At 38.9% G+C, this 14,439-nt stretch overlaps 1 protein-coding gene across 6 annotated transcripts in view; it reads left to right on the top strand.

Annotated features, from left to right (window-relative positions):
• The window catches only part of LOC139171918 (cadherin-8), a 292,669-nt gene that overhangs the window by 30,743 nt on the left and 247,487 nt on the right, over nucleotides 1-14,439 (top strand). The window contains exon 1 of one of the 6 annotated variants that reach the window (XM_070760416.1): nucleotides 8,364-8,523. The exons of 4 other annotated variants lie outside the window; for them this stretch is intronic. Coding sequence is in view for 1 of the 2 variants with exons in the window: in XM_070760415.1 (XP_070616516.1) it covers nucleotides 9,906-10,010 (105 nt within the window). In the remaining variant the exon portion in view is untranslated. Of the gene's footprint in view, nucleotides 1-8,363; nucleotides 8,524-9,789; nucleotides 10,011-14,439 lie in introns of those variants that run through there. One more of the 6 variants, XM_070760415.1, reaches the window with a different exon arrangement.

Genomic DNA, 14,439 nt, shown 5'->3' on the forward strand with positions numbered 1-14,439 from the left:
GTACTTTACAGCATTCTCTACATACTATTACCCCCAACAATTTGGGTCCCCATTTTACAATCTAGGAGTGAAGGAGGGAGAGAAGGAGAGAGGGAGAGAGGGAGAGAGGGAGGGATGGAGGGAAGGAAGGAAGGAAGGCTAACTCAACTTTGAGCTGTTCAGAATTGAACTCCTGGCAGTGAGCAGTCAGTTTGCAATACTGAGTTCTAAGTGCCACCACTGCTCCATTAATAAGTCAAGGATACTATATATAGAGACTGTTAAAGAAAATAACATATATTAAAAAACAATATGCTTTCAACATTTTTCAGACATCGAATAATCAGAATAAAGAATCTCTACTTTAATTAACATTTCAACATTTTCTGTAACTTTAGAGAATAAAGTCAAAGGCATTTGTTTCCCAATCAAATTGGCTGAGAATGATCTTTAAAAAGCCCAGCACTGATCTGAAATAGAACTGTCAATATATTATTTCCCACATCCATAAGAATGTGTTATGTCTATTAAGTTGGCTTTTTTTCTAACTCACAGTTGACTCAAGCATTTAAATTTTCCAATAAAAGCTGATGCTAAACCTCAACATATTAGATTCCAGACTACTCCTTTGAGTAGCAAATATAGCATAGCTCTCCAAGGGTTTCTCAGTCTTCAAGGCGAGACCTTGGAATTTCCAAAGAAATTCCTCCCAATGAATGGCTGAAATTGCACAACACATTGAAATGAAATGAATTGGGTAATGTGATCCATCATTTTCTTGAACGATTGCTATAGCATGTTGTGTAAACAGACTACAGACTACAAACTACAGCATGGCTTGTCTATTTTAGCAAAGCATTTTATTATTGATTGATTGATTGATTGATTGATTGGATTTATATGCTACCCCTCTCCGAAGATTCTTTTCAAGAAGAAACTGGACAGCCATTTGTCCAGAATAGTATAGGATCTCCTGCTTGAACAGAGGGTTGGACTAGAAGACCTCCAAGGTCCCTTCCAAACCTATTATTCTACCTTCTGTGTTCTCAGAGTCCTCTATAAATTAGGGTCCCTGAATATAGAACATGGATATAAATGAGATTAGATATTTGCTTCCATTTTTCTGTGTTTCCAATGAATGGATGCATTTTCTTTTTTGTTTAGGGAATAAGGCATTAACAATCTGCTATCTTTGTTATTATTATCACCTTCTGGATGGTTGAAAGGGTAGAGATCTGCCCAGGAGTGGGTTCTGCCTTACCTAGCTGCTGGTTTGCTTCCTCCCGCACTGCGTGGGCGGGCACGTGCGGAGTGCTAAAAAACCAGTATGCACACAAGTGAAAAACAAGATGGCGCCCCCTATGTCGCCACTGAGAGAGCCAGTTCTGAGGCATGTCCAGTTGTCATCGATGCCAGTTCGGTGAGCAGGGGAAATTTCCCACTACCAATTCTATAGAACCGGTTCTACAGAACTGGTCTGAACCGGAAAGAACCCACCTCTAGACCTACCAGACCTTAAGGAGAAGGGTGTTCCATAGTGTTTGGTCTGGCTGGCTACTCCAAGAATACGATCTTTACTGGCTTGTAATTTTCAAAATAACATTTCTTTATTTACTTTCTTCCATGTTGGAATTCGTCAGCATGCATCTCCAGCATTCAAAGTGCATTCTAAACTCTCAGGCAACTACAGAGTCATAAATTCTTTCTAAATGAAAAGGCTGTCAACGTCAAACATCTCCTTACCTCTCGGTCAGGTTCACTCTGTTTAAAAACAATTTTATCATGCAATATAAAGACTCACTTCTCCAGAGAAACAGCAAAAGCATCCATCTTGTATTTTTCACTTTGCAGAAAGCATCTGTTTTTTCCGATGAATTCCGGATGTGAGGTAATTAATTAATTTACACACTCGGAATAGCATATTCAAAACTGCTTTCCCCCAAGTTCATCCCTTCTTTTCTCTGATCTTCTAAATCTGGCACTTAACCAAGGACTATCCTCTACACCCCTGAAGAAGTCCCACTATGCATAGTATCGTCCGATGGAGTTTCTAATAAATTCTCACCACTATCCTCCTCCACATCTCTTAAAATCAAGGTAATTGACAGATTCTATGTCTTCCTCCTCCTCTGAATCTGACATTTCCAAAGGCTGACAGGGAACACTCACAACACATAGGACTGGGACTTCCAAGAAAAGGGGGTAATGTTCCAAAGATGGCAACATTTAAGGAGAGCAACCTGGAACAAGCCTATTCTACCTGATTTGGTGCAATGGGCAGATATCCTTAAGGAGAGGCTATCTTCTGTGTGTCTCAGGAGGTTTGTGGCAATATCATTTTCCCTTCTTTCTTCTACCGTTATTTTTCATTGTGGAATAGGCTAACAGACTTGTTTGACTGCCACAAAAGGTATTATTTAGCGTCATGGGTTCTTTGATTCTTAAAAACAGAGGGGGAAAAGAGCTGCTACAGAAGCAAGGCACTTTTGAATTTCCAAAGGATATTTTCCACAAGACTGCTTTTATCCCTCTCTTTCCTCTGTCTCTTTGCCTTTTAACTCTTCTAAGGATTTTTTTCTTTTTTCTTTTCTTTTTGTACCTTCCTAGCTCTGGAAATGTATCCCTTAAGTGGCACAGACTTTGCTGTCCAAAGACCTGGCTTTTCTCCCCGGGTGGTAGATTAAGAAATGTGTAACAATGTGGGAATGTGTTTAGTATGATTTCCACACACCCCAAGTCAAATTTATCTCCTTCTATTCCTTGTATTATATGATAGGCTGATATTTTCTCTTGTATGTAACACGGAGTGACTATGAGTTGGGCGTCCTATCATTTTGATTTATAAATAAATAAATAAGGTCCCCTGCCCATCAGAGTTAAGAATGACTTTCTGTTTGAAATTTGATAATTAAAAAGAGGCAGCCTCAATTAAATTCCTCATTAGACCGTAGTTATTTTCAGTTAAGGGCATCGTGAACGATGGAAGGGCTGGGGAAATAGGACAATCATAGCTCTTTAAAATGCAGACAATGTAAAGTTCATTCCTCAAGGCAATTGCTAAAGGAGAAAATAGCTGGGCACATAATTTCAGACTTTAATCCCATTATTTATTGTTTGGAGCATTGAATTGGAGCCAAATTGCACAGGAGTTAAGTTTTCTTTTATTTTTCTCTGCTCGTTGGACCTCATGTCTCTTCCTTGTTTCATGAAACTAGTGACAGTCCTATAATCTAATGCAAAGACATTTATTTCCCATCCATCCCAACCCAAGCAAAACATTTGAATATAAGCAGAAATACAATTTTGACAAGTGCAGTCTAAAGATTCCTCTCTGTATGTTCCCTTGGGAACAAAGCTGGTTAAATTTAGCAGATCTGCCACTCTCAAATGAAAAGGATCAGCTGTTTTATTGCAATCTTATTGATGTTTATGGAAAAAATAAGACCCACGTTCAGCAAACTTTTCATCTAGGGCAGTGATGGCGAACCTATGGCACGGGTGCCACAGGGTCCACGCGGAGCCATATCTGCTGGCACACAAGCCATTGCCCTAGCTGAGCTCCAACATGCATGTGTGTACTGGCCATCTGAGTTTTGGTTCGCACAGAGGCTCTGGGAGGGTATTTTTGGCTCCCAGAGACCCTCCAGGGGGATCTTATTGATGTTTATGGAAAAAATAAGACCCACGTTCAGCAAACTTTTCATCTAGGGCAGTGATGGCGAACCTATGGCACGGGTGCCACAGGGTCCACGCGGAGCCATATCTGCTGGCACACAAGCCATTGCCCTAGCTGAGCTCCAACATGCATGTGTGTACTGGCCATCTGAGTTTTGGTTCGCACAGAGGCTCTGGGAGGGTATTTTTGGCTCCCAGAGACCCTCCAGGGGGATGGGGAGGACGTTTTTACCCTATCTTGGCTCCAGGGAAGCATTTGGAGCCTGGGAAGGGCAAAACACGAGCCTACTGGGCCCACCAGAAGTTGGGAAGCTGGCTGTTTTTGGCCTCCAGAGGGCCTCTGGGGGGTGCAGAAACGGTTTTCACCCTCCCCAGGCACTGAATTATAGGTGTGGGCACTCGCACATGTGCGATAGTATGCCCGCACGCTCTTTCAGCAGCCAAGGGAAAAAAGGTTCGCCATCACTGACCTAGTGTCAACATTGACAGAATTGGAAGATTTGGAATTGGACAGATGGCTAACATCTCCTGAATTGGCTGTTGGATATTGACTCCTGAATGTGATTCCCAAAACCCAGTAAAATAAATGATTTGGTTACCCAGTATGAAGTCAGCAGTGTGAGCCTGTCACACAAATGTAGACAATTTTAAAGGAGATACAGCAGATTAATAGAAGATTAAGGTACGGATGGGTAATATTATTGAAGGCATATTGTTATTCCAGTAGCATTCACCGTGGAGAAGATGGGCCGATGGCAGATCAGAATAGGCAACATGTTAGGGAGAGCATCATCCTACAAGCCCCACTCCTTTTGAATGTGTACAAAATTGCAGAGCGTGATAAATCAGAAATGAAGGCTGTAAAAATGAATACAGGTTTCATACTAGCTCTACAAGAATCTGAATTACAAGTCAAATTGATGGTAGATAAGAGTCAATGGAGCTCAAGGCTGCACTTAGATATCTTGTGAGACTTCAAAGTAATGATGCACTGGACTTAGTGGTGAAATCCATTTTTTTTTACTACCGGTTATGTGGCCGTGGGTTGGTGGGCATGGCTTGGTGGGCATGGCAAAAGAAGGATACTGCAAAATTTCCATTCCCTCCCCACTCCCGGGGGAAGGATATTGCAAAATACCCATTTCCACCACACTCTGGGGCCAATCAGAGATGGTATTTACCGGTTCTCCAGTCTACTTAAAATTTCCGCTACTGCTTCTCTGAACTACTCAAAATTTCTGCTACGGGTTCTCCAGAACCTTTCAGAACCTGCTGGATTCCCCCCGTCTTGACCCATCCCTTGGGCTCAGTTTGGTTATTTACTACATGATTGTTCCATCCAGTGAAGGGCTGTTCTTCTTACCTGCTAACGGAGCTCCCTCGGAGGTGGTCGTGCACACACACATCAGTGGGAGATTTGGCTTCTGTGCATTTGACATAGAAACATAGAAACATGGAAGTCTGACGGCAGAAAAAGACCTCATGGTCCATCTAGTCTGCCCTTATACTATTTTCTGTATTTTATCTTAGGATGGATATATGTTTATAAAGGCATGTATAAATTCAGTTACTGTGGATTTATCTACCACGTCTGCTGGAAGTTTGTTCCAAGGATCTACTACTCTTTTGGTAAAATAATATTTTCTCATGTTGCTTTTGATCTTTCTCCCAACTAACTTCAGATTGTGTCCCCTTGTTCTTGTGTTCACTTTCCTATTAAAAACACTTCCCTCCTGGACCTTATTTAACCCTTTAATATATTTAAATGTTTCGATCATGTCCCCCCTTTTCCTTCTGTCCTCCAGACTATACAGATTGAGTTCATTAAGTCTTTACTGATACGTTTTATGCTTAAGACCTTCCACCATTCTTGTAGCCCGTCTTTGGACCCGTTCATGATTTTGGCTATTGTCACCTAAATTTTTGCTTCCGCGCATGCGCAGAAGCAAAAAATTGGCAAAAGTAGCCAAAATCTCACGCTTGCACGCATCCTTGCACAAGATTTGGCTTTTTGCCCATGCTCAGAAGCCAATCTCATGCGGGGACGTGTCAGGAATCCTACCAGAGCATTGCACCTGGAAGCTCCAGCTGCTGCCCATCAGTGGTTCCATCTATCGTCAGCTGCCACTGTCCTGATTTTGACAATCCTCCCATCTCATCCATAAACCTTTTTGTTACTTCCCAAATCATAAATGAGGTGCCTGAAAGAACAACAGCTAGAGCCAAACAGCCAGAGCAAAAGCAGTTACCTTCCTAATATAATTGATTGACCACCATTTACCCAACTGTTAGCCTGCTTCTCTTCGTTGAATTTTAGGAAATAAATTGGCTTTTGAAACCTATTTCTAAAGAATATCAATAGAACACTATGTTTCCATACCTCCATTCGATTTTTTCCCATGCTTCAAAAGGAATTCACCATCGCCATGAAGGGAAAAAATAAAGTAGAAGTGGTTCCAATAAGCCATGGTTTGATAGTCAGGTTGTCCTGATTAAATCCGGGTGTGATGGGTTTGCACATCGTCCCCTCGCACAAAGCTAAACTAGCAAATGACAATGGCTGGTTTCATTCAGCAGGCTAAAGCCGAATCTATTATAGGTTGCAGCATTGTGGGAATTCAAATAGGTTTGAGTCATTGATAACTGTGAAAGGCTTTAATTCCATAACACAATAGCTGAAGGGGAAGGAAAAAAAATCCCTTCATGGTTGCTCTCAATGCCTCATTTTAAGCATTTGCACCATCCTCTTTTCTTTTCTTCTCCTCTGTAGTACATAGTGGCATCTTCTCTAGTGCACAGCATTAGCAGAGAGACATAATGACTTCGGTCTGCAAACACACTTGCTTTCTAGTTAATGGTCCAGAAGAGGCTGCACTGCTTAATCTTCTGATATGAAACAGTCAGTGATGCTCAGCTGTGGAAATCAAACCTTGGCTGACTGCAAAAAAGAGTAAAAACTCTATCTCATAAAAATGATTTTAAATGAACTCTGCATTCCTTCCCCCTGTACGGAATGAGAAAAAAAATATGATTTTAAAAGTCTTCAAAACAAAGCATATTGTATTACTGTACTGGAAAAATAAATAAGGGCAGTGTAATCCCTTTGAAAATTCAGTCTTATTCTATTAACAGTTATTTTTCAAATCTCATTTCCTTAGGTTATTTTGTTTTTATCCATGCAGGCTGATATTGTTACACTAATTTGGAGTTAAATATAAGTAATTATAGAGTGAAGGACAAACCGTCAAAAATTGTGTACTTTGTTTATCTAGGGAGTCATCCCAAAATATCTTTGACTGAAGCAGAGCAATGCATAGAGATTCACAGGGATTATGAGTGGCATTTATTGTGATATTGCAAATGAAATGTTTACCTATTTTGAATAAAATATGAAATGCAGGGGGGGAAAGGTTTGAGTCTTGCGTCATGATATCTATGAAAAGATGCCTTAATCATAATTGTTTTGGCTGAATTAAATCTCATGTTAAGCCAGCATTCAATTGTTGATTTGTCAAATTGTCAAAGTCAGTGTCTGCAGGTAAGAAAAATATTGTTGATTGTACCAATTTTTTTTTATTTTTGCTTTCCTTGGCACAAAACCAAAACAGGATACTGTATTCCGAATTGTCAAACAATAATCAAGCAGTACATTTTAAAAAATAATATAGAAACTCTCAGCAAATCATGGTTTCAAATGGTAGTTTGTGCCTCAAAAATTATGATAGATTGCACTGTAACTATATAGATGATGCTGAGTCAACAATCAACCTAATCCCATCATTACTGATTATGAATGCATAAAACTATTCTCACTTTTGGCTGCCAGCAACTGACCAGTTTTAGGCAGGATATGATTCAGTTTGAAGACAATTTGATCCAATGACTCCTCTGGTTAGTTAATTCCACCAATGCATTGAATTGGATGTCTTTGAGATGAGTGGACACTGTGTGGACATTTTCAGTGGATTGCCTCGGCATATATGCATTTTATCAATAGATCAGTTTTAGAATATCATGCGGCTAGCATCAAGAGTTTTATTGGTGTCTGGAACCATCTGTCTGTCTGTCTGTCTGTCTGTCTGTCTGTCTGTCTGTCTGTCTCTCTCTCTCTTTACCTACCTACCTACCTACCTACCTACCTACCAACCATTTATTTATTTATTTGTTTGTTTGTTTGTTTGTTTTGTCAAGTACGTATTAGTAGTATACAAAGATATAACGTTTATATATATGATACTATTAAGAGATAAACATTTGGACAGGGGACAGAAGGCACACTGGTGCACTTATGCATGCTTCCCATCTATCTATCTATCTATCTATCTATCTATCTATCTATCTATCTGTCTGTCTGTCTGTCTGTCTGTCTGTCTGTCTGTCTGTCTGTCTGTCTGTCTGTCTGCCTGCCTGCCTGCCTGCCTGCCTGCCTGCCTACCTACCTATGTACCTATCCATCCAACCAACCAACCAACCAACCAACCAACCAACCAACCAACCAACCAACCAACCAACCAACTCTATTCATTCTTCTCAGAAATAGTTTTATCCAGGGTAATTTAAAAGAACACTGGCTCATATCACTGAGATTTGAAGCCACAAGAACCCTACTAGAGAAGAAGTTAATTTAAGCTTGCAGGTTTATCATGTGAGCACAGCTGCAGCTCATCATCATTTAAGGCCACAAAGGGCTCCATTCCACAGGTGGGATTCGATTGCCTGAAAGTTGAGGCCCAAGGAGAGCAAAAGCAAAGCAGGATTCAGTGCTCTTTGCTGTGGTTCTCCATCTTTTCTTCCCTATGGACCCACTTTAAACCCACCTTTTGTGTCTATAGACAACCAAGATTTAAATCAACATTGCAGGCCCATAAGGTAGGAGTGAGATCTCTCTCTCTCTCTCCATCCATCCATCCATCCATCCATCCATCCATCCATCCATCCATCCATCCTATTCATTCTTCCCCAAATTAATGCTTCCTTCCTTCAATATTTGCTAAGTGTATGTTCACTTACCATAAACCTTGAGTGTTCTATTTTTAACAGTTGCAGCCAGTTAATGCTAAATCTATTTTCAAAGCCATCTATGCTAGCAGGGATCACAACATTCTATTGCGTTGTAATGAAGTCCATTAGCTAATTATACATTATATGAAGAAGATTTTTGTTCACTCTGATACTGTGGCTGCTGAGTTAGTGCTGTTATTCCTGAATGTGATATTGAAAGAGAAAGGAAGTAGGTATGGGATAAGAATTATATTTTATTGTATTTTTCTCCACGCCGATTGGTGGTATATGATGATCTCATAGAACAACAGCTCACAAACCTCTCTGTAAGGGGAATGTGAAAAGTTTGTGGATGGCATTTTATCAATGAATAAAAATAAGAATTTAATCAAACAAATTTCAGACGTTTAGTAATGAAGTACAGTTTGGTTGTTTAATGAACTGTGCTGGACAATTCAAATAAATCAATAGATCAGTTTTAGAACGTCATGGTTATGATATTCCTAAACGTTTTAGTGGTGGTTGAAAGCATTATCTATCTATCTATCTATCTATCTATCTATCTATCTATCTATCTATCTATCTATCTATCTATCATCTATCTATCTATCATCTATCTATCTATCTATCTATCTATCTATCTATCTATCTATCTATCTATCTATCTATCTATCTATCTTTTTAATCACCTGCAGGAAATGATTATGTAAAAGGCAAATAATTTGACAAAGGCTTGCATGCACAAATATATTATTTTCCCTTACGGAAATAAACAGCGCTGAAATTTATATATTCAGGATGTGATTAGAAGGAAGAATTAGCAGAAAACACATCATATATTTTGTACTTAGAAACCTATGTTGCAAATATTTTATTGGCATTATTTTTTCTTAACAATAAAAAGAATGAATAGTATAAAGACCTTACTTCCCTTTGATTTATCAACATAGATTCATTTGTCTCTGAAATAGTTTTATCCAGGGTAATTTAAAAGAACACTGGCTCACATCACTGAGATTTGAAGCCACAAAAACCCTATTAGAGAAGAAGTTAATTTAAGCTTGCAGCTTTGTCATGTGAGCACAGCTGCATCTCATCATCCTTTAAGGCCACAAATGGCTCCATTCCACAGGTGGGATTCGATTGGCTGAAAGTTGAGACCCAAGGAGAGCAAAAGCAAAGCATGATTCAGTGCTCTTTGGAATTTTAAATAGTGTCCTATTGCTGTGGTTCTCCATCATTTCTTCACTATGGACCACATTAAACCCACCTTTTGTGCCTATGGACAACATAGCACTGGATTGACTGCATCATATATTTGTGGACTCCCTGGGACAATATTACAGCCCCTCAAGGTAGGAGTTCTTTCTTTCTTTCTTTCTTTCTTTCTTTCTTTCTTTCTTTCTTTCTTTCTTTCTTTCTTTCTTTCTTTCTTTCTTTCTTTCTATCTATCTTATCTATCTATCTTATCTATCTATCTATCTATCTATCTATCTATCTATCTATCTATCTATCTATCTATCTATCTATCTATCTATCTATCCGGATTGAACAGAACAGAATTCTTTATTGGCAAAGCGTGATTGGACACACAAGGAATTTGTCTTAAGTGTATATGCTCTCAGTGTACATAAGGAGAATAACATAAATTCATCAAGAATAAGAAGATAGAACACTTAGTCAAGGTTTTTAAGAAGCTATCAAATCATACTAGGAAACAAATAAAACTATAAATTGAAAGATACAAGCAACATTGTTATAGTCATGTGGGAAGAGACAGGTATTGGGAAAGATGAGAAGAAGAATAATGCAGTCAATAAAATAATAATAATAATAATAATTTTTGTAAAGCATTTTCCAATATTAAAAAACACAAGTACAAAATACAAATACAATAGCAACAAAAGCAGCATCACCAACAACAAAAGTAACATCAAATAGATCAAATAAATATTACAAACAATTATGAACATTTAGAACACTATACACAATATTTTACAGTATTTTGTGTCAACATATATATATTACCATTTAATATAATACTTATTATAATATTGTAATACTATTTATACCATTAATAAGTTAACCCGTTGTTACATATATACATAGATACTTTGTCATTCAAATTTTGATTTTTTTTCTCTTTATTATTTTGATCCCTTTTTTCTAGCCAATTATAAAGTTTATTCCAAATTCTATAATAGTCCAATTCCTCTTTTTCCTTTAGTTCCACAGTCACCCAGTCTTAGTAAATTATTTGATCATGTTGTGGGAATTAGATCTGCCTGCCTGCCTGCCTGCCTGCCTACCTACCTACCTAGCAAAGATAGTCACAATCAACTTTATGTTTCAGAATAATTAAAATTTAATTATTCTGATTTTGAGTAAAATAAATTAGTACATAGTGTCACTAGTCTTGCATAAAGTCAGATAGTGCTGGAATAAAGTTTTATAAGTTTCTAATCCGGTTTCAGTGAAAAAAAACCCATTAAATCAACATGCCAACTAGATTGTTATATGATCATCTACAATTCATTTTTATCTATCTATCTATCTATCTATCTATCTATCTATCTATCTATCTATCTATCTATCTATCTATCTATCTACCTACCTACCTACCTACCTATCTATCTATCTATCTATCTATCTTTCTATCTATTAATTTATTAATTTATTTATTAGATTTGTATGCCGCCCCTCTCCATAGACTCGGGGCGGCTTACAGCAATAATAAACAATATATAACAAATCTAATAATTTAAAAGAAACACTAAAAACCCCATTATTAAAAGCAAACATACATACAAGCATACCATACATAACTGTATAGGCCCGGGGGAGATGTTTCAGTTCCCCCATGCCTGATGGCAAAGGTGGGTTTTAAGGAGTTTATGAAAGGCGAGGAGGGTGGGAGCAGTTCTAATCTCTGGGGGGAGCTGGTTCCAGAGGGTCGGGGCTGCCACAGAGAAGGCTCTTCCACTCGGTCCTGCCAAACGGCATTGTTTAGTTGACGGGACCCGGAGAAGGCCAACTCTGTGGGACCTAATCGGTCGCTGGGATTTGTGCGGCAGAAGGCAGTCCCGGAGATATTCTGCCCCGATGCCAGCAGTTCACAAAGCCAAAAAGTTTGGGGAACCCTGCTTTACATGGGATGGTTCTGTGCATGTGTTTGACAAGCAGGCAGGCACACACAGCTCTATTTGCACAAGTGGTGTGTACACACACCCACTGGTCACACAAATGGAAAGTGCATGTACACACTTGTTCACACAAATGGGGATGCATGTACACACCCACCTGTCATTTCTGTGGCCTGATTGCAAACAGCAATGGTGGGTTGTGAGCCAGAGGTTGGGATCCTGATGTAAAGTATTACACTCAAAAGAAACATGGCTTTTTATGACGTGTTAATTCAATCACTGCATAAGGATGTTGCTTCAGAATGGATAATAAATTCTAAGGAGAGGAGAGAGAAAGTGATAAGTTGGGTTTATCAATGGGAAGTAAATGAATGTGTCAAAGAACAGCACAATGGAAGAAAGGTGCATTTTTAACTCAACAAATGCATCTGAGAATGGGAACAAAAAGAAACAGACAAACCCAAATATTTTGCTACCCTTTAGCAATTGTCCAAATACTTTCAAATAAGGTAAAGCTTTCCCTGCCTATGTGTGTTAGTTGTAGACTCTCGGTGGTGGTGCTCATTTCTAAGCCAAAAAGTCAATGCTGTCTGAAGTTGTTATTTTTATTGATTGATTGATTGATGGGTGGATGGATTGATTTTGTCCAATACACAAAGAGGGTTTTAGTGGGTATACAGATAATAAAATACATGATGAAGGTTATAGAGGATATACTCATAGTAAAATATATCTAAGAAAGAAGAGAAGAGAAGATATAGGAACATATCAATGAACATATCAATGAAAGAATAGAAGAAGAGATATAGGAATAGAAGAAAGGTATAGAAGATATAGGAGAGCAATAGGACAGGGGACGGAAGCACTCTAGTGCACTTGTACTCGCCCCTTATTGACCTCTTAGGAATCTGGATAGGTCAACTGTGGATAATCTAATCTTTTGCCAGTCAATTGCAAAAGGTAGCTTGGCTTGGAACAGCTTACATTCTGTGTTGATACTTTAAAAAAAAGGTATATAATCTTGAAAAACAAAATACAAAAGGAAAAAAAAACACTCAGAAATACCAAAAAAAGAGAACATTATGAAAAACACAACAAGACCATCTACAAAACATATATACATTAACATCTATTAATCATATCAACTTCTATGCTTTTCCATTTTCCATTTATTGTTATCTTAGTTATATATCTTTCATCAATTGGAAACTTGATTATAACACCCATTATTCGTGTATATATTTCTCAATTTTGATATTAATGTTATACAATATTCTATTCATTTTTTCTTCCCATTTACGACGGTTTCTCCATATTTGATGTATCATTTTGTTTTCTTTTGTCAACCTACTCGTATAGTAAATTCCAAGTTTTATAATATTCCAAATCTTCTTTTTCTTTAAGTTCAATGGTCATTTTGTCCATTTCTGCAAAATCTGCACTACCCCTCCTTGTTTCCAGTATTGAGTTAATACTATTCTTACAGCTGTGGGAGTGTGTAAAATTATATAACGATACTTTTTTTTGGTATATCATGGCCTAGTATTTCCAGTAGAAATGTTTCTGGGGTTTTTTTGTTTCGTTATTTCTTCTAACCAATTCTTGATTTCATACCATAATTTTTGAATTATGTGTTGATACTTTTAACATCATCAAACAACATAATCTGCCTAATCCAGATACTGGGAAAGTATAAACATTTGAGTGTGACAAACCATAATAAATCTGTGTAATCTGCATAGGAACTAGTTTTAGATCAAGTAGAAAGATGGGAAGCAGGGACGTATGATCAGTTAACCTAACCCAGTGATGGCAAACTTTTTTTTTCCTCGGGTGCCAAAAGAGCATGCACATGTGCTATCATGCATGCATGAAAGCACATACCCATAATTGAATGCCTGGGGAGGGCAAAAACAACTTCCCCCACCCTCTGGAGGCCATCTGGAAGCCAGAAATTGCCTGGTGGGCCCAGTAGGCTTGTGTTTCGTCCTCCCAAGGCTCCAAAGGATTCCCTGGAGCAGGGGAGGGTAAAAACACCCTCCCCAATCCTCCCAGCAGCTCTCTGGAAGCCAAAAATGCCCTCCCAGAGCCTCTGTGCAAGCCACAAATCAGCTGGCCGGCATACACATGCACGCTGGAGCTGAGCTAGCGCAACGGCTTGCGTGCCAGCAGATATGGCTCCGCGTGCCACCTGTGGTACCCATGCCATAGGTTCGCCATCACTGACCTCACCAATGATCGAAAGAAGGAATCCTGTACATTCATTCAGCTTCGTGGGCTGACTCAAAGCATCTTCGAAACAATATCTTCCTCCTTCAACTGCCAGCACGTTTCTTTCTCCCATTAGCACAGCCGTCCCGCTGAAGCTCAACAGCCTAGCAGATTCGTTTCATTTGGTGCTCTTGCCAAGGATGTCAAGTTGTCAGAGAGGCAGGGCAGGCAGTCAGATCCTCTGAAATGCACGCTCACTAGCTAATCTGGGTTTTGCGCGTGTGAAGAGTGGGAAACAAGGACTGAGGCGGTGGAGACATAAGGAGAACAAATACTTGTTGCAAGCCCAAATCTGCTGCATGTCACAAAGAATGTAAACCAGAACAAGGCGCTTATGCGAAGGGCAAGGTGGGGGGGAGACATTGTCCAG

The sequence above is a fragment of the Erythrolamprus reginae genome, chromosome 9, assembly GCF_031021105.1.
Source record: "Erythrolamprus reginae isolate rEryReg1 chromosome 9, rEryReg1.hap1, whole genome shotgun sequence".
Classification (NCBI taxonomy): Eukaryota; Metazoa; Chordata; class Lepidosauria; order Squamata; family Dipsadidae; genus Erythrolamprus; species Erythrolamprus reginae.